The sequence below is a fragment of the Panthera leo genome, chromosome D1 (assembly GCF_018350215.1).
Source record: "Panthera leo isolate Ple1 chromosome D1, P.leo_Ple1_pat1.1, whole genome shotgun sequence".
NCBI lineage: Eukaryota > Metazoa > Chordata > Mammalia > Carnivora > Felidae > Panthera > Panthera leo.
Genome location: NC_056688.1, coordinates 21,931,726 through 21,952,324, shown reverse-complemented (window position 1 = coordinate 21,952,324; position 20,599 = coordinate 21,931,726). Strand labels below are relative to the sequence as shown.

Below are 20,599 nucleotides of genomic sequence, written 5' to 3'. Positions count from 1 at the left end.
TCTCTGTTCTGGCAAGTTGAATTTATGTCAGGGACAACTCCAGCACCATTCACATATAGGTTTATGGAACCAAGAATCAAAAACAGCTTCAGCAATAATAGAGGGTATCAGGGGTGGACAGAGAGGGCCACCTTATGCTCCGGAGCTTAGCCAGAGAGTTGGTGCTGGGGGGTAAAAGATTAGACCAGGACGAAGACTCCAGCACAGGGGAAGTGGATTCCTATTGCTGAGTTAGGGAGGTGGTCAGAAGCCCCAGCTTTATTGGTGACCAGCCTGCACCTCTAATCCAAGCTCTGCCACTGAGTAGCTACAGGACCTCAGCAAGTTGCTAACTTCTTGGAATTTTAGATTTTCTTGTTTGCAAAGTGGGGTTATCATGTCTACCTAAAAGGGATATTAGGAGAATTAAAGGAACAAATAGATACACTATGCCTGACAGAGTACAATGAGGAGTAGTTTACACACACACACACACACACTCACAAACACACCTATATTAGTTTTTCATGCTGCATAACAAATAGCAACAAATTTAGCAGCTTAAAACAATATATACTTGTTAGCTTACAGTTCCTGTGGGTCAGGAGTGCAGGCTTCACTGGCGCATCTGCTCGAGGTCTCACCAGACTTCAGTTTAGGGGTTGGCTGGCCAGCATTCCTCTCCGAAGCTTGGGGTCCGCTTCCGGGCTTCCGTGGTTGTTGGGAGAATTCAGCTCCTTGTGATTGCAGGGCTGAGGTCCCAGGTTTCTGGCCACCTTTTGGCAGAGGGTCGCCCTCGGCTCTGAGAGGCCACTGGCAGTTCCTTTCCACTTGGCCTTTGCCCACCACACTGTTTACAACTTCAAAGCCAGCAGGACAATCCCTGTCTGGTCTGCTGAGCCTGAGTCTTCAACAACATAACCTAATCAAGGGAGTGGCTATTTTACTGCCTTTTGCCATATTCCATCAGCTAGAAGCACACACGTTCTGCATTTGTGTAGTGAACTTTTCTGGAAGTTTCGAAGAAGTCAAAGGAAGAAGAGTTTCACAGTGTAGCTGTGCGAGCTGTTTTTTTTTTTCTTCAGCGCCCCCCCACCCCCCCGCCCAGCAAGTGGCTTTCTCGTCCCTTCTGTCCCTTCTTTCCTTGACTTCTCTCCTCTCTGCCCGTCCCTTCCCCAAATTCCTGTTTATTTCTAAAACACAGCAGTTTACCTTTTTTGTTCCTTGACTTTTTATGCTTAAGACCTTACCTTCTACTCCATGTGATGTATTTAAATCTTTTCCTTGCTAAAGAAAATTCCCTCTCTAAGAGGGGTTTTGGTTCCATTTATTTGTTGATAGATTCTTTTTCATTCTGCTACTGAAGATTATTTACAATCTAGTGGAAGAACAGATATGGCTCAATTAATGCCAGGAAGTGAATGGAGAGAAAGAGAGGAGAGGGCTAAATATAAAAACCACCACTGGTATTATGGTATTAATCAAGCCAGAACCTCTCCAGTAGTATCATCAGTGCCAGCACAATCTTCCTGGATTCTGGAGACAAAGAAACAGGCCAGATGGGTGGAGACATTTTTAAATCTAATGGTCGAATTGTTAAAATTGGTACTTATATACCAATTTGTGTGTGTGTGTGTGTGTGTGTGTGTGTGTGTGTGTGTGTGTGTGTTTTACCTCTTCTTGCCTCTACTATAAAGTAACATTAGGAGTCCTGGGTTGATCATTACATAACAGGGCAAGTTACTTATCTTCTCTGTCTCTCAATTCCCTCATCTAAGAAATGAAGAAGTGGGACAAGGTAAATCTCAGATGTCTCTTGCTGTGGAGTAAGTCTACTGTTCTGCCATTCCTGCTAGACCTTCAGTTCTTTGAAGGTGGAGCTCATATTTACACTTCCCAATTCCCCAGCCAGGAATTGTATTTCCTTCTCCCCCTTTTTCCCATAGAGGTCTGTGTAGGGTGCTGACTTATTCAAAATCACTAAGTAACTGCTTCCTGTCCTGGGGATGGAATACTTGTGAGTTTAAGTAGGCAGGTGTGCGTGTGTGTGCGTGTGTGCGTGCTGGGGGCTCCATTCTGAGCCTTGGGGGCCCTATCCAGGTGCTCAGCACAGAGGTGTGAGTACAGCAGGCCAGGGCTGTCATGGGTGCAGGGATGAGGAGTTGGGATCCCAGACCCCCAGAGAAGGGGCCAGATGAGGAGCGGCCAGAAGCAAGTCTGTGTAGCAGAGCCAAGAGGACTGGGCCATGCTGCTCGGAAGAGGACAATGCCTCTGGAAATTCATCTATTGGAAGTGCTCAGAGGGGAGAGGGGCACAGGTCTTGGCTAAGCAAGGGCATTACTGTCAATCGGTCCATCAACATCATTTGTTTGAGCAGCCACATTAAGCAGAGCTCAGAATTGGGCCCTGCAAGGAGACTCATAAGAATGAAGAGTTATAGTCCCCGCACTGGAGAAGCTCCCAGGCTAATGAGGATATGGCCACAGTAACATTTTCTGATCTAAGAGTGGGGCATGAAGACTGACAAGTATTAATGGACTTAGAGTTGAAGAGACGTAATATTTATGATCAGGATATCCTTATGAAGTTTATCATCAGTAGTAAGATGAGACAGACATACCCATAGAACATATGGAAGGAGAAAACTAGGTAAGCCAGGACAGGTGGCATAAATGTTACATTATGTATGAGAATAAGTTGGCTTGACTGTTATCTTATGTCTCTGTAACCCAATTTCTTATCAGTACCGCCCCCCAAAAGTGAATCCCAGTTATTTCTGGGAATTCACAAAGAGGTGCTTTATCTGTGCTCACAAACTAGTCTATTGTCTTGCAGTCATTATTTGGTGCCCTCTGTGCACTCACTCCTCTGCCCCAGCTCCCCCTTCACGGCCATCCTCTATTGCATCCAGTTGCTTAAGGTGCCCCCCTCAAATTCTCATCCATGCAATATTCAGCAACTGTTTGCAGAGAACCTACTCTGCGCCCTGCCCTGTATTAGGCAGTAGGTCTACAGAGACCAGTAAGCCATAGTTCTTCAATAAGAGAGCTCTCTGTTTTAAGGGAGAAAGGTACATAAGCAGATACCATAAGCTTCTGTAGGCCTATTCATTTTAAAAAGACCTGAAGCAAGGGGCACCCACATGGCTCAGTGGGTTAAACATCCAACTCTTGACTTTAGCTCGGGTCATGATCTCACAGTTCATGAGTTTGAGCCCGCATCGGGCTGCTCGCTGAAAGTGTAAAGCCTGCTTGGGATATTCTCTCTCTCTCTCTCTCTCTCTCTCTCTCTGTCTCCCTCTCTCTCTCTCTCTCTCTGCCCACATATGTGAGCTTTCCCTCTCTCTCAAAATAAATAAACTTAAGAAAAAAAAAAGACCTGTAGCAGGATTGCAAGGGTGCTGGTTGGACACTCGGCCACAAAGCAACTGCAGTGTCTTCGTGCCCTTACAGCTGCTGTCACCTGCCACAGAAGCCACTCACAGCCCCCTAGGCAGCAGGGAAAAGCTAACTATTAGTCTATCCTGGTAAACTCACTCTGCCCCGACTATTTCAACATTCTCTTGAAGTGTCTCCGTCACTGCTTAGACAGCTCTGGCAACTGCTCATTCAATCTGTTTAGGTTCCTCCCCCAACCCAGCTCATCTCGAAGGAACGTTGGGGTGAGTGTAGGTGGTATGGCTTAGGTGACCTCGTGACAAGAGGGGAGATGGTGTCTGTAGGCCTGTGTGGCATTCTCAGGACCCCTGCTGGTCCCTGCACCCCTCGAGGTTGCTCCCTGGTGTGATGAGCTACATGCTGACCCCACACCAGCAGCTGTTGTCGGTTCTTTGCCTCTTGGCACTTCTGAGCCCCCTCGGGGGAACTTGTGGGCACTTTGGGGCACTCGCATATTCCATGGGTATAAGGAGCCTGAGGTTCCCCCCTAGGGCAAGAGAAGGGAGGATGTTGAGAAGTTAGATCCCACTTAGGTCTCCTGCTATCACAATTTCCTTTCCATCGTCCTTCAGGCTAAAAAAGGCAGACTCCAGCCTTTCTATTTCCTGAACATAATATCCTGCTTTTACTCTTAGACAATAAATAGCCTTTTGTCCTTTACAAAGACTGGCTCACAAGCCTTTTGTCTCACTACTGACTCTAAAATACTATTTTAGGGACACCTGGGTGGCTCAGTCGGTTGGTTAAACATCTGACTTCGTCTCAGGTCATGATCTCGTGGTTTGTGGGTTCAAGCCCTGTGTTGGGCTCTGTGCCAACAGCTCAGAGCCTGGAGCCTGCTTCAGATTCTGTGTCTCCCTCTCTCTCTGCCCCTCCCCGACTTGTATTTTGTCTGTCTCTCTCTCTCTGCCTCTCAAAAATAAACAAACATTAAAATTTTTAAATAAATAAATAAAACACTATTTTAGATGTCAGAAACTGGATATTGACTTTCTCCTTCTCATTGTATGTCTGCCAAAACAAAACTAACTTTACCAGAGGCAGACAGGTGCCTTGAGCTGTGTAGGGGAAAGTCATAGGCACAGAGATGCAAAATGAAAACAAGAATCTCATTTACATATTTCAGAATATTTTTTGGAGTTCCTCTGTAGAGTTAAAAATCAATGCTTCCCTCTTCTACTCTGCACCCTTAGGCTCAGCTGAGCCATGCAATGAGTCTTCAGTTCTAGAAACCTGACCTACTCAGGCTTTCTCCAGGATGTAACAAGAATATTTCCAAAGGTAGCCACCACATTTACACAACTAAGACCCGGCTTATAAACCAAGAGGGGAGCTGTAACTTTGGTCTCCTCAAAATGTAAAGATCACTACAGGAATGAAAAAGAAGAGGCAGGTTTACTTTTTAAGTTTAAAATGTTATCTCTCTAACAATTTCCAAGGTACCCCACTGTACTAAACTGTCATCAGTCCTCCCAACAATTCCTATAAGGAAGCTACTGTTTCCCCAATTTTTAGATGTGAAATTGGAGGCTTAACCAGACTGTGAGCCCTTCCCAAGATCTCAGTTAGTAAGCATACATTCCAGTGACAGTGCCCGTGAGAAGGTGTGGACACAGTCATGAGGGGTGAGGTGGAGCTAAGGGTGCTTTTCCTCATCACAGCCTCAAGACAAAAGGAGATATCGAGGCTGTGAAGCTGGTAACAGAACCCCAGGATGCTGGCTGTTAGAGTATTACCTTCATCTGTGCTCTGACATGTTCTAGAAAAGTGGCTGGAGGCAGGGGAATGAACAGAATGGCTTCTGGAAAGAGGTCCCCAGCATCTATGTGATTCTGTGATAGGAGAGAGAATCCCAAGCAGGACCAGGACAGGTATGAAAATAATAGAATTCAAGTCATTTTCCAATCTTCTTCCTTTGGGGTGGAACAGGGGTTTTCCATTCGTCAGCAGTTCTCTGGGATCTCTCTTTCTCCCAGCTTTTTAAAAGCTCCTCTCCCTCCCTTTTCAGAGCTTATTGGAGGTCTGTCCCTGGCACCCACCCTCCTTCGCAGGAACAAGGAGCGTGAGGTGGAGACAGGATAGGTTGGGACACAAGATCCAGTTCAGAGTGTGTCCCAGCCCAGTCCCCTCACGGAGCCCAGATCCTCATCTCCCCCTGGTAGTGGGGCTCAGCTCAAGCAGGCAAAGAACGGATGGGACCCATCAGATTAGAACCCACATTGGAGATTATATCCTAAGCAGATACCCCATTCTGAACTGGGGATGTAGCGCTTTGAAACTAGAAAATGCCAGGTCTGAAAGAGAGGAAAGAACAAGTCCAGCAATACACAGGGCTCTGTGTATTCAGAGGGAAGTTGGCAGAGTTGTGTTCGGGCAGAGAAACTCCGAGTGGTACAAAGGGACGTGCCCAGAGTGGAGAAATCATGCTAATTGTCTGCACCAGAGCTGGAGAACGCCACCCAAAATGAAGAGAGAAAGGGGAGCCCTGTCCAGAGCCTTCAGTGCCCTGAGCCTCACCCCTTTTGTCTACCTTCTTCTGATCCAGACAGGTAGGAGACCAGAAGGGTAAGAAACGGTCTGGAGAGGGGACCCGGTACTTTCAAAAGAGAGGGAGGGGGAGTTAAAGGGCAGAATGACTTTAGGTTGGGAGGAGGGGAGAGAGCTCAGCTGCCGCCCCGTGGGAAGCATCTCAGTGAATTCAGGCATTAGTGTTGAATGTATTTCTTCATTCTGTGTGCCTCCCGCCCAGCCCCTGCGCCCCTCCCCCAAAAGGCTGCATGACTTTGGAGCTCCCACGGCATTCAGTACATTAGATAGAGGGCAGTGAGCCATTTCTTATGGGATGTCTTGTTGGCGTGGGCCAGTCAGGCATTCTTTCCAAGGGATCATGATGGGCTTGGAGGGGTGGGGGAGATCTGGGGTTTGTGCCTCCCCAACCCCCACCCTGGCTTCTCTGAGCACAAAACAGCAAGGGAGATGAAATAAGCTTTGGAGATAATGAGCCTTTTGGTTTTTGGAAATAACACCAATCCATCCATAATTCACCCCATGCCCTAGACACCTACCTTCTGTACTGCCCCCTACCAACTCCTTAGAGAATTGATCTTACTTTAAATAGATGTGTTTCTGTGTGTGTGTGTGTGTGTGTGTGTGTGTGTGCATGCATGTGCGCACATGCACACACACATGCACTATTCCAGAGAGCCTAGAAATTCACAGTTTGGTGAAGCAAACAGATGCAGAGATCATTTTAATAAAATGCAGAAACTACTATGAGTCAGATACACAAAGGATGTCCAGGATCAGAGAGAGGTCACCTACTCCATCCAGAAAGCTGGTGCTAGAGGTGCAGGGTGGGGTGGGGGAACATCAGGGGAGGTTTCCTGGGAGTGTCTGGACTAAATTTTAAAGGATGAGAAAAAGAGGTAGGTGTGAGAGTGTGCATTATAGTTGGAGAAGTGGGTAAAGGTCAACATTTTAGAATAGCATCCTGTGTTTAGTAGGAGCCCAGCCATTCACCACTGCTAAAGAGGAAAATGTGAATCAGGCGAGAGCCTTGGAAACCATACTAAGATCCCTGGAATATAATCTGTAAACAGTGGAGGAGGGGAAGGGGTATTGGGCGGTTGGTAATCAGGACTGGCAGGACCAGATTTGTATTTCAGATAGCTCACTCTACAGGGAGACATTGGAGAAGAAACCAGAGGCAAACATGAGAGGAAAGGAAGCCTGTATCCATTTGCTAGGGCCGCTGTCATAGAGAATCACAAACTGGGTAGCTTAAACAACAGAAATGTATAGTATCACAGTTCTGCAGGCTGAAAGTCTGAGATAAGGTCACAGGCTCTTCAGGGCTCTAGGGAAGGATCTATTCCAGGCCTCTCTGCTCGCTTCAGGTAGTTCCTTGGCTGGTGCCAACATAACCTGTTTTCACAGGACATTCCCCCTGTGCTTGTGTCTGTGTCCAAACTTCCACTTTTTATCAGGACATGAGTCATGTTGGATTAAGGGCCCAGCCTACCCCAGGATGACCGCAGTTTAGCAATAATCCCATTGCCAAAGAAGGTCACACTCAATATACTGAGGTTAGGACTTCAATATATGGATTCAGGAGTGGACACAATTTAACCCATGACAAGGCTATTGCAATAGTTCAAGAGAGAAATCACATGAGCTGGAAATAGAATAAAAAGAGGGAGAAGCAGGCACATGGAGATAATATTTTGGAGGGAAAGTCAGGACCTAGTGATCGACAGGAAGTAGGAGGATCCAGAAAGGGAGGTAGGATTTCTGTGTGAAACTTGAACCGATCACTGGGATGGGGTCTGAAGTGTGATAATGAGTCCTGACCAGGTTGAGGTTGAAATGCCTAAGAGACATTTGTGGGGAAATGTTGAAAAGCCTGAAGTAGGGGTGGGGACAGGGGAGAGAGGTGAAGAGAGACAGGTGAAGCTCTCAGCCTATAGGTGAGATCCAAAACAGTGAGAATGGGTCATATCGCCTAGGGGGAGAAAATGGGCTAAACGTGGAGCACTGAGTAACCCCAGATTTGTAGGAGGTAGAGGGGGAAAAGGCCGGCTGAGGAGACCAAGAAGGAACACGCAAGAGGGACAGAGGGGAAACTAAAAGACTGTGGTGTCCAGAAAGGGAGTTGGAGTTTTTCTGATAGCATCAAAAGTGTCAAAGAGGTCCAGTATATCAAGGGCCAATTATATCTGCAACTATTATTATCATTATCATTATTATTATTATTATTATTATTATTATTATATTACAATTCAAAGAGTTTGTTGGATACAGAAATTCAGAGGCTAACTCTTAGCCTTAGTGAGAGCGGTCTAGTGGAAATTACAAGGTCAAAGGTAGGCAGTCAGTGGATTGGGAACACGAAGTGCTCAATGTAATATACCAATCGGAGTTCTCCCTAAACGCTTTCCAGGAATGGTAAGGAAACCGTTCATCGAATGGTAAGGAAAAAAATTATAGAAAGATCTTGTCAGTCAGCATGACCAAGGGAAAACAAAAAGTGACAAAGTCTCTTCTGTGTGGGAGCATGTTACTCAGTATATGCGGCAAAAAACATTCTAAATATAAATTATGCTAATAGGATGAGATTTATGACCTATGGTGGGTAAAGAGGTAAAGAAGTACAGGGTCAGGCCACTGTACTGCTGTGGACTCAAGAACAATAAAGAGCTGGGATTCCATAAAGAATTTCTGCCATCCTCACTATATTAGTTAGGAAGATACTAGCATCTGTAATGAATCCCAAAATTTACGTTCCTGGCACTAGCCATGTAATAGTACAGTGTGGTTCTAGACTAGGCCTGGGATGAGGAAGTGCTCTGATTCCTGAAGCTTTTTCAGGGACCAAGCTGATAAAGCTCTCTGTCAGCTTCCAGTAGTCACCCCGAGGTTTATCTCCATTTCTTTCAGGCAGAGAATTTTTTTTTTTTTAAAGGAAAAACATTTTTCTAAACTAGCCTAGAACTGGTACCTATCACTTCCACTGGTTCTACTGGCTGGAACTTGGTCACATGGCCATACCTACCTGCAAAGAAGACTGGGAAATGTAGTTTTTTAAGATTGACGCTTAAAGGGGGCAAGTAATAGTCTTTAATGCTTTGTCCCTAATAGGGACAAATGAGGCTTTCCTAAACTGATCACAGCCCAAGTCATGAAACATTCAAGCAAGGTTTTTCTAGAGGCTGACATATAAACATAAACATGGCATGCCATAAATCTACATAATCTGATTTGCAAAATTTTCCTCTCCCAGATCCTAGAACTATTCCATCCTCCAGGGACCCAATGGGAAGAAGTCCCCTACCTGGCTTCCACCCGTTTAGCCTTAAGATCACCTTCACATTGTAGGTGCTGTCCTTTTCTTCTAACAGAGATATGCACAGAAATGCATTGAGTGTAAGGATATGTTGATAAACCTTTAAAAAGTGAATGAACCCATGTAATCAGCCTCCAAGATCAAGAAATAGAATATTTCAGCATCTCAGAAGCACCTCCCCCAATACTTCAGTTACTATTGCCCTCCCCCAGGGATACAGTGATATCCTAACTTCTAATGCTGATTAATTTTTCATGTCTTTGAACTTCATATAAACTGAATCATATGCCTGCATTCTTTTGTATCTGGCTTCTTTGGCTGAACTCCAAATTTGTTGTTGTTGTTTTTGAAGGGGGGTGGGGGGACCAGAGGGTCCAAAGTGGGCTCGAACTTATGAACTGTGACATCAAGACCTGAGGTAAAGACTGATGCTTAACCAACTAAGCCACCCAGGCACCCCACAATTTGTAAGATTCATTCATGTTGTTGTTGAAATTATAATTTGTTTGGTCTCAGTGCTGTATGGTACTCCATTGTATGCATACACCACAATTTATTTATCTATTCGGGGCGCCTGGGTAGCTCAGTGGGTTAAGCATCCAACTCTTGATTTCAGCTCAGGTCATGATCTCACGGTTCATGAGACGGAGCCCCTCTGTGCTGACAGTGAGGAGCCTGCTTGGGATTCTCTCTCTCCCTCTCTCTCTGCCCCTCCCCTGCTTGCACACAAGCATGAGCGTGCTCTCTCGAAATAAATAAGTAAACATTAAAAAATTATCTATTAAACTTTTATAGACACTTTGGTTGTTTCTAGTTTGGGGCTTTGTCAATATAGTTGCTAAGATATTCTAGTGCCTGTCTTTTGGTGAACAGATGTACACATTTCTTTGGGGATACACCAAGGAGTTGAATTGTTGAGTTATATGTGGTTAGCCTTAGTAAGTATGGTCAAACAATTTTCAGAAGCGATTATGTCCATCTACATTCCCACCAGCAGTGTAACAGAGCTCCAGATACCCCACATCTTCACCAACAACTGTGTTTTCTCTTTTTCATGTTAGTCATCCTAATGAGTAGGCGGTGGTATCAAATTATAGTTTCAAATTGCATTCCCATGATTATTAATAAAGTTGTATCTTTTTCATACCATTATTTGCCATTTGGAGATCCTTTTTTGTGAAGTACCTCTTCTAAGTCTTTTGCCCATTTTCTACTAAGTTTTCTGGATTTTTAAAAAATTATCGATTTGTAGGAGTTTAAGAAATATATTTTGGATATGAGTCCCCTAAAGGGTATATGCATTGCAAATATCTCTCGCTCTGCAGCTTGCCTCTTCACTCTCTTAATGGCGTCTTTTGATGAACAGAAGCTCTTGATTTCACTGTGTCCAATGTATCTTTTTTCTCTTATGGGTACCACTTTTGTGTCCTGTTTAAGAAATCTGTGTCTGCCCTCAAGTCACAGAGATATTCTCCTATGTTTTCTTTTCTTTTTTTAATGTTTATTTATTTTTGAGAGAGGGAGGAGACAGAACATGAGCAGGGGAGGGGCCAAGTGAGAGAGACACACACAGAATGTGAAGCAGGCTCCAGACTCTGAGCTGTCAGCGCAGAGCCTGATGCAGGGCTCAAACTCACAGACTGTGAGATCACGACCTGAGCCGAAGTTGGATGCTTAGCCCACTGAGCCACCTAGACACCCCCTCCTATGTTTTCTTTTAAAAAAACACATTGTTTTACCTTTTGCATTTAGATCTGCAATCCATCTAGGATTGATATTTGTGTAAGGTGTGAGGTAAGGGTCACAATTCATTTCTTTCCTACATGGTCCAGCACCACTTATTAAAAAGATAATCCTTTTCCCAGTGCACTGCAATGTCACCTTTGTCGTTAGCCAAGTGATCATATATGTTTATTTTGGGCCTCTCTATCCTATTCCATTGATCTATTTGTCTATTCTTGTGCCACTATTACAAAGTAAACCTCCTGCGATTTTTATTGGTATTGTGGTAAACCTGTAAGTCGGTTTGGGAGAACTGACAGCTTAACAATAGTGCTAGTTCTGATCTAAAATAGGATAAATCTCCATGTGGCATCTTAATACCTAATAGCTAGGTATGCGTTACTGGACATCTATACTCTTTGAGCACAGATAAAAGGTATATGGACCCCTCTCTTCCTGGATCCCAAGGGCCTTCTTCACAATTTCTGTTTCCTGGCTTTCCCCTACGTTCCTGAGTGGTTGACACTTAAAATGATTTCACACTCTTGTAGGCCCTTGGAGGGCTCAATAGATACCAGTGTAAGAACACAACACAGGAACCTCAACATGTATGCAATCAGTGGTACACCTCTAAGGAGCAGAGGAGGGGGTTGTTTTCAGAGCATCGTTCGTTAGGAAGAATATGAAAAACCGAAAGCAGAAAGCAAAAAGTTTTCCATTTAGAAAATCATGCTGTGTGCTGTCTTTGGATTATTGTATTATTGTAGTTCTGGTCCCTGCACCTCAAAAAAGAAATAATAGAATTGGAGAAAGCCCAGAGAAGTGTGTCTATGATGGTCAAAGGGACTTCCTTGTGGTGACAGACACAAACGAGACAAAAAAACAAACACACACACACACACACACAAAGTCTATAACTGGAGTCAATGGTGTTAGTGAGTATGAATTAGGTGTATAAAGACCAAATCCTAGAATACATGTTTGGCATTGTTTCATCGACACTTCTAAAAGGAAAATTCAAGGCAAATACTGGTAAGAGAAAAATTTTGTTGTTTTTTTAAAAAAATTTTTTAACGTTTTATTTATTTTTGAGACAGGGAGAGACAGAGCATGAACAGGGGAGGGTCAGAGAGAGGGAGACACAGTATCTGAAACAGGCTCCAGGCTCTGAGCTGTCAGCACAGAGCCTGATGCAGGGCTCGAACTCACGGACTGCGAGATCATGACCTGAGCCAAAGTTGGCCACTTAACCGACCGAGCCACCCAGGTGCCCCAAGAGAAAAATTTTGGCAAGCATAAAGGAGCACATAAAGATCAGCAGATGATGGTTGCCTTAAAGGGAGAGGCTATGAAGGGAACCCAAAGCTACTGGCAGGTACATTCTCATGCTTTAAAGCTTGACATTCCTTGGTGTCACAGCTGGTCAAAATCCCACTTGAGAGGGGCCACCCATCTGACCCAGCATGGCATCATTTAAGTTGACAGGTAAATCTTGCTGTGATGTCAATTTCCTTTTGTTCAGCCTCCAGTGGGAACAGAGACTTTCTACATAATGATGCCTCAGAGACTCAAGCACCATGATTAAGTTAATCGCTTCTCAAGGTTGAATAGCCCTAGTCTCTTTTATTTCCACTGTGGATCCTAGTTGTTAGCCATTTCCTCATTTCTGTGTCCTGCTTTGGCATCCATCCCAGTTCACTGTGTCCCCTGTTAAGTTGTGGAACCCTGAACTTAATACCAACTCCAATTTTGGCTAGAGTTTTGGGAAACAGTGTTTGCTCAGCAAAATACTCTCTTTGTCAGCTTCCGAGAAAGACTGCTCCATTCACTTCTGAACATGTGTACAAACACCCCTGCAATTCGTGGGCATACCCATGTTCCTGCACATGAGGAAGGCGCCCACCTACAGGAGGGGGAAGCCTAGGGCAATCCATATGTTATAGGTTTTCCAATGTTTTTATGCAGAAGAATCAAGTTTAAACTGGCAGAAAGAACTGACCTGAGCTGGGAAGACATCACAAAAGGACCACGAGGACCTTGTACGGAATAGGAGAGATATAAGACAAGGGAAGCTCAAGGGAGGGCCAGAGAAGAACGAAGGAAGAGAGAATCCCTTTCACTTCTCTTTGGGGCTTGGACTATCACTTCTCAGCTTCCTAGAAGGAGGAAATGAGAACCCTCAAGGTTTGGTGGTTGGGGTGGCTAAGCCCCAAGACGCCTCTGCATATACCACCCTCACGTGCAAACCCCACTGCTGCAGACTATGTCCTGAATAGATGTTCCCCAACTATTTGATCACCACCACCCTGGCCTTTAATGAAACTCAATGACTCTTTTCAGGGCCACCTCAAGTCACACATACCAAAGTCTATTTGCCTCTTCAGGTTAATCCGAAAGCTTGCTTTTCCAAATCAAGCCAAGCCTGGGACCTAGCAGTTGCTAGGTAAGAAATCTTAAGAAATTAACAGTTGGAAGAAATCCTAAGGATTCTGTGGTTAAATGGATTTCAATCTGATACAGACAGCCAGAGGGATTCCTAGTAGCACCCCAAGTTATTGGGGAGGACAAGAGTCTAGTCTCCACCACCTCTTCTTCCAAATTGATGAGCCAGAACTAGATTTCATTTGTTTTCATCTTCATACATGTTCTATGGGAGCAAATATATCTTTTTTTAAATGTTTATTTATTTTGAGAGAGACAGAGTGTGAGTGGGGGAGGGGCAGAGAGAGAGGGAGAGAGAGAATCTCAAGCAGGCGCCATTCTGTCAGCACAGACAGAGCCTGATGCGGGGCTCGATCCCACAACCCATGAGATCATGACCTGAGCTGAAATCAAGAGTCAGATGCTTAACTGACTGAGCCACCTAGGCGCCCTACCAAATATCTTTAATAAAAAATATTTGAGGGGCACCTGGGTGGCTTAGCCAGTTCAGCATCACACTAGATCTCAGCTCAGGTCTTGATCTCAGGGTTGTGAGTTCAAGCCCCGCCTTGGAGGGGGGCTTATTCAAGCCACATGGAGCCTACTTAAAAAAAATTTTGACAATATTTGATTTGGCCATTCTACTTCCCCCAAATCAAAAATCCTCTCAATAACAAGCATATGATATTCATACATATGGCAGCTTTAATCATTCTAGGACTTAAGGTTTCATGATTCAACCTTCATACTTAAGGTTTCCTGATTCTAACAGACCTGGCAGGTATGGGATCATAGAATGTCAGAGATGAGAAGGCCCCTTGTGATCATCTGGCCCCAAAACCTTATTATGCAGAGGAGGAAACTGAGGCATAGAGAGGTGAAAGAACAACAATTGGCCTTTCCTTGACCCCTTCCAAAGATGATGAGCTTGCTACTTAACAAAGCATTTGTTCCAAAAATTGACTAAATACGTTTATTAAATTTGCTTCAATCTCCTCAATTCATCTTTTAGTTTAATTCCCTTTTGGTTTGGTCTGGGTCCTCTAAGCACAAGGAGAAGAATAAGGAAAGGAAAGGTACAATTTGCTTCCCCAAATCTAAACAGCAGTAGTAGCAGAGTGGGAAACTGGAGAGAAAGAAAGAGGGAACTTCAGGGGTGTGTTACCATCAAAGAGAGCAGCTGGGGGTGCAGAGAGACTGAGAACCTGACATGTATGTGTCTGTTTAGCTAAACTCAGCCCCGCTCCCAACTGACATCCCTCCCAAAAGAAGACCCTCCTTTGGGTGGTTGTGTTGCTCTGCAAGGCCATGTAACACCAATGAATGGCGTCTGTTCAGGTTCCAAAGCTTCTAAGAGGTCTCTGAAATATGAGATATGTCTCTAGATGGGGCAACCATTGGACAAGATAATAAAATCCCAGAATTTCAGGGCTGGAACAAATGAATGAGACATCAAGATTACCACTTATTTCACCTCTCTGAGTCCCGAACAGGTAAGTGACTTTTCCCAGGTCCTAAGTCAACAGTAAGGGCCCAAGTCTCTGATGCTCACTCTTGTGTTCTCTCCACTACACAATAATAACTGATGTATGTGTTGTGCTCTTCCATTGTGAACTTGATAAGGCAGTTGTTCTTGTTATTGTTTGCATCCTGAGTTTCTAAACAAGAAGAATGAGGCCTAGAATGATGGCTTGCCCAGGTCCACACAGCCTGTCAGTGGCGGAGCCCAATCTCATAAGGCCTTTTGATTCCAAACTTTGTTCTACCCATCCCAAATCCCTCTTCTATAGGGGTTGCAAGTTGGGCTGGCGTCTGGGTGTATTTCAAAACCTCAGTTGCAGGACTATTCGCCCCCAGGCAGGTCAAGTGAAGTGTTACATGCAGCAGGGGCAAGGAGAGGGGGAGACTCTTGGTACGAATGAAGAATGGTCTAGTTGTCTTCTGGCCCCTAAACTTCCCCTTTATTGGCACTGTCTTGTGACATACTCCTTTCTTTATGAATCTGTGTTCCCATGCTTCTCCATTCTCTACTTTCCCAATCCCCAATCAAGAAGAAAATCTGACAAATTCACCCTGAGATCTGTGTTTGTCTGTTTTGCTCACTGATCTATCGCGAGGACACAGAATAGTACTCAGTAAACGTTTCTGTGAACGGAGCACATAGCGCGTGCGTTGGCCACAGGTCCTCCTCGAGAGGAGGCAATGGAGAAAACTGCCAGAGGTAGAGAGCCAGGGAGAAGAAGGACTTAGGGCAAGGGCTGGGTGTGAGGGGTGATGGAGAATCAGAGGGGCCAGAACTGTAGTCGAGAGGCATGGCACCAAAGGTAAGAAGGAAGGACTGCCAGGGAGTGAAGGGCCCAGAGGGTGAGGCACAAAGACATCAGAGGACCTAAGGGAGGGAGCAGGAGTAGGGAGCCACGGGCCTGACACTGCCATCTCCCCATGGGCGTCTGTTCACAGAGCCCCTGGAGGGGGTGAACATCACCAGCCCGGTGCGCCTGATCCATGGCACGGTGGGGAAGTCAGCCCTGCTTTCCGTGCAGTACAGCAGCACCAGCAGTGACAAGCCCGTCGTGAAGTGGCAGCTGAAGCGGGACAAGCCAGTGACCGTGGTACAGTCCATCGGCACAGAGGTCATTGGCACCTTACGGCCTGACTACCGAGACCGCATCCGCCTCTTTGAAAACGGCTCCCTGCTTCTCAGTGACCTGCAGCTGGCCGATGAGGGCACCTATGAAGTTGAGATCTCCATCACGGATGACACGTTCACCGGGGAGAAGACGATCAACCTCACTGTAGATGGTAAAGTGCTCTGACAGGGAAGGGGGCAGGGCTGGTGCCTGGGACTGGGGCAGGGTCTGCCCTTACACTGGCCAGACCCTGGGAATCGCAACACAGAAGCCACCGGGGAGCTGAGAGAGAGACCACTGGACACCAGAAGTCGGCAGATAGGCCACAGTGAACGTGTATAGCGTGTTTACTACGTACCAGAAACTATTCTGTGTTTTGAAATATACTGACTCATTTAATGCTTATAATAAGGTAGGGATAGTTAGTATCATTATTCCCATTTTGTAGATGAGGAAATTGAGGCACGAAGAGGTTGAATAACTTGCCCAAAGTCACAGAGCTAGCACATGATAGAACCACTATTTGAACCCAGACATTTGGACCTAGGTTTCACTCAACTGAAATATGTTTCAGGCTGGGCCAGTTTACGACATCTTGAAAGGGCATTTGAGAAGAAGGAAGGGAAGGCCCATGAGGGCGGGGACCATGGCTATCTTGTTCAGCATTGTACCCTCTGCACTTAGTAGGTGCTCAGCAAATACTTGGTAAAGAAATGAATGAATGAACGAACGGATGGGTGGGTGATGGGGAAAGATGGGACCGAAGATCCCTGAAGGGCCTCTGAGACCACAAATTGAGTTGTGATATATTAGAAGGCGGGAGGTAAGAAGGGGAAGGGAAAAGCTGTCTGGCCCATGGCTCACAGCCTCTCTCACCCCCGGGACTCAGTGCCCATTTCCAGGCCACAGGTGTTAGTGGCTTCGACCACTGTGCTGGAGCTCAGCGAGGCCTTCACCCTGAACTGCTCACACGAGAACGGCACCAAGCCCAGCTACACCTGGCTGAAGGATGGCAAACCCCTCCTCAATGACTCGAGAATGCTCCTGTCCCCTGACCACAAGGTGCTCACCATCACCCGCGTGCTCATGGAGGACGACGACCTGTACAGCTGTGTGGTGGAGAACCCCATTAGCCAGGGCCGCAGCCTGCCCATCAAGATCACCGTATACAGTGAGTCTCCCTGCCCGCCTGCCCCTAGGACTCAAAACCCCGAGAGGCAAGTGCTATGAGGGACTGAGGACATCCCAGACAGAGTGCCCCTGGATGGGGAAAGGCAGAGGTGGGCCAACTTTCCATGGAGGACAGCAACAGTGGGCAGTGGGTTCAGTGAGTTCTGCCATGGGCCAGCCATGCTGCTTGGGGCTCCTTTTCTCTTCCTTCCGCTGCAGGAGCTCTGCTCACCATACTTGCGGCCCCTCTGAAGTCTCCCTCGCCTCTCTGCCTCTCTCTCTCCCTAGGAAGAAGTTCCCTCTACATCATCTTGTCCACAGGAGGCATCTTCCTCCTTGTGACCTTGGTGACAGTCTGTGCCTGCTGGAAACCCTCCAAAAAGTCTGGGTAACTCTCCAAGCTCCACACCCTGACACCCTAATCCTTCAATCTGTCCCCACCCCAAGCTCTGTTCTTTTCTTAGCCTTGTAGATACTTATCCTCCCAGGACCCTGCGCCTCTTCCCGGGAGATCCATCTTACCATTCCATGTGTTGCGTATGGAACGAACGACATCATGTGCTCACCACCCCCGACAGCCCGGTGCTGTAATAACGGTCACACTTGCAGGGCACCTTTTGTGGGCCAGGCACCAAGGTTGTGGGCAGTGAACTGCCTTTTAAGTATGATCATCTGCAGTTTACAGATAATAACACCCAGACTCAGATGTGTTAAGTGACTTGCCCTCAATGCTAGCCACAGACGCAGGATGCAAGCCTAGATGTGACTCATTCCAAAGCCTATGGACTATTGCTGCGCCCACTGTGCCCAGCCCATCTCCCTGTTACAAGGACTCTCCTACTGCCACCAGATTCCTCTAGGGACCCTGCCCCCAGGCCCTCTCCTGCTCATGCTCCACAGCTCTGTTCAGAAGCTGGTGGGTTGATTTGCAGGAAGAAGAGGAAGCTGGAGAAGCAAAACTCCCTGGAATATATGGACCAGAATGATGACCGTCTGAAACCAGAAGGTGAGCTCCCAGCCACCCACTCACCCATCCCATCGCCACTCAGATCAGTGGGCTGCTGGGAAAAGGCAGAACTGGGCCACAAGGAAGCCAGCTCTGCAGGGCCCCTTCCTCCACCAACTGCACGAAGACTGCAGAGCAGGGAGAGGTGCGGCCAAGGTAGGACCCCAGGTATTCTGGATCCTTTGGTGGAGGTTGTGTTGGGGCCTTGACTGGCCACTTGGGGAGCAAAGAGTACAGGTGCTGGCTGGTGGCAAGGGCTCTGTACCTGGGCCAGCCACCCCCATTCTTCACCCTGTGCAGCAGATACCCTCCCACGAAGTGGCGAGCAGGAGCGGAAGAACCCCATGGCACTGTATATCCTGAAGGACAAGGTGAGCGGCTTCCTGCTGGTGCCCCACAAACACACAGTGAGCCCTGCCACGTTCTGCTGCTGGGTAGCCATACCATGCTCGTGTCTCTTTCCAGCGCTCAGACTAACCCTGAGAAATATTTGCCTCACCTGCACTTTAGGGATTAGAAAACTAAGGCCTACAGAGGTGAAATGACTTGCCCAGGGTCGAACAAGTAAATACACATAAGTGGCAGATCTAGGCTTCAAACCTAGGTCTCTGGACACCAACTCTGGTGACTTCCCCCACTATACTACAACTAAGTCTGTCCCAGGCTGTCCAAGCCAAGCGGAAGAAGACAATAAGGGGACAAAGCAGTCAAGTTAGTGCATTTGAACATTTCCTGAGCACTTACTTACCAGGCACTATGCTAAGGGGTCTGTATTGCAAGAAAAACCAGACGTATGTCTGCCGCCTTCCACGAGGTGGGAGTGTGGAGGGAGCCGTGCCCGCCTCGGTATTCCCAGCGCCCTCGAGGGGACGCTCACCCCGCGGCGCGTGTCCTTGCAGGACTCCCCGGAGCCCGAGGAGAACCCTGCCCCGGAGCCTCGGAGCGCCACCGAGCCCGGCCCGCCAGGCTATTCCGTGTCGCCGGCGGTACCCGGCCGCTCGCCAGGGCTGCCCATCCGCTCGGCCCGCCGCTACCCGCGCTCTCCGGCGCGCTCCCCCGCCACGGGCCGGACGCACACGTCGCCGCCCCGGGCCCCGGGCTCGCCCGGCCGCTCGCGCAGCGCCTCGCGCACACTGCGGACTGCGGGCGTGCACCTGATCCGCGAGCAAGACGAGGCCAGCCCGGTGGAGATCAGCGCCTGAGCCGCCTCGGCACCCCCGGGGGGTTGGGGGGGGGGGGGAGCCCGGCAAAGCGGCCGGGGCCCGGGGGAAGGCGGGGGAACGCGGCCGCCGCCGCTGCCGCGAGGGGCCAGGGGAGGTCCCCGCGGGGACGAGTCTCGCGTGTGGGCGAGTGTGAGCATGCGCGGGTGGGGGACGCGGTGGGGCAGGGAGGAGTGGCTCTAGTGGTGAAACTGGGTCGCGTCTGCTCCTGTTTCACCAGCTGTGTTCTTAGTGGGTATGGGTTGTGCCCTCTTAGGACCATATAGATTATTAAATTTCTGGCCCAATCCCCCAAGGGTCTTATGAAAACTAACATCAGTAACCTAACTCCCGTGACTATGCAGTGCCCTTCCTAGGGAGCTCTAAGCTTCCACCCAACCTTCCTTCCCTCTGAATGAACGCCTGGTTCCCTAGGACACTTTTTTGGCAAGCTCAGATTAGTGAGGCCACTTGCCCAAGAGGAACAACTGTCCTAAACTAAGGGGAAATCAGATGCCGGTTACTGGGTGTGCAGAGAGGACTGTTCTGAGCATCCGGGGAATCACTGTGAAGGCAGTGCCTCGGAGCACCCTTCTCTGGACACCTGGTACCTGGGGACCTACCAGTTTGGTGAGGCAGGAGCCAAGTACATTGCTTTGGCCCCTGACCTGAACCCTAGCAAGGGCAAAGGATTCAAGCCCCTGCCCCGTGCTTGTGCTTGGCCTCCTCCCAAAGCCTCCCTCTGGGTATACCAAGAATTCTTTCCTCCTTTAGCCTCTATTCCTATAGAGAAAGGGGTTCTCCCTCCCCTGGCCCACAAAGCTACATCAAGTGAAGAACTTTTTAAAAACCCTCACACCTATGCCTTCTCCCTGGCTTCCTTACAAAACAAGCCTTTCAAACAATCATTGTCCCTGGGGAAGGTCCCTGGTCTTCCTTCAGCTGTAAGAGAATAAGGTTCCAGTCTGCAGAGTAATGGTGGGGGAGGGGAGGAGGAGGAGGTTTACTGCTCCCCAGGATGGCAGGGAGACAAGATCCAACCCTTGGCCTCCAGCCTCCCACCTGCCCTGCTCCCAGATGCTCAGATCCCAGGAGACAGAACAAGGGCAGACTCCCTAAGCACACAAACATAGAATACAGAGAGGCTGGGCCGCTGTGTCACTGGGCCATGCCCATGTTACTGAACTCTTGA

The 20,599-nt window shown here is 47.6% G+C and overlaps 1 protein-coding gene across 1 annotated transcript; it reads left to right on the top strand.

Annotated features, from left to right (window-relative positions):
• The first annotated feature begins 5,766 nt into the window (after positions 1-5,766).
• Positions 5,767-19,410, top strand: HEPACAM (hepatic and glial cell adhesion molecule). Its single transcript, XM_042904733.1, has 7 exons — positions 5,767-5,966; positions 15,863-16,204; positions 16,922-17,203; positions 17,491-17,590; positions 18,135-18,208; positions 18,509-18,579; positions 19,108-19,410. Exons 1-7 carry the CDS (start codon positions 5,882-5,884, stop codon positions 19,408-19,410), a joined length of 1,257 nt encoding a protein of 418 aa, XP_042760667.1. The 5' UTR covers positions 5,767-5,881.
• The last annotated feature ends 1,189 nt before the right edge of the window (positions 19,411-20,599 follow it).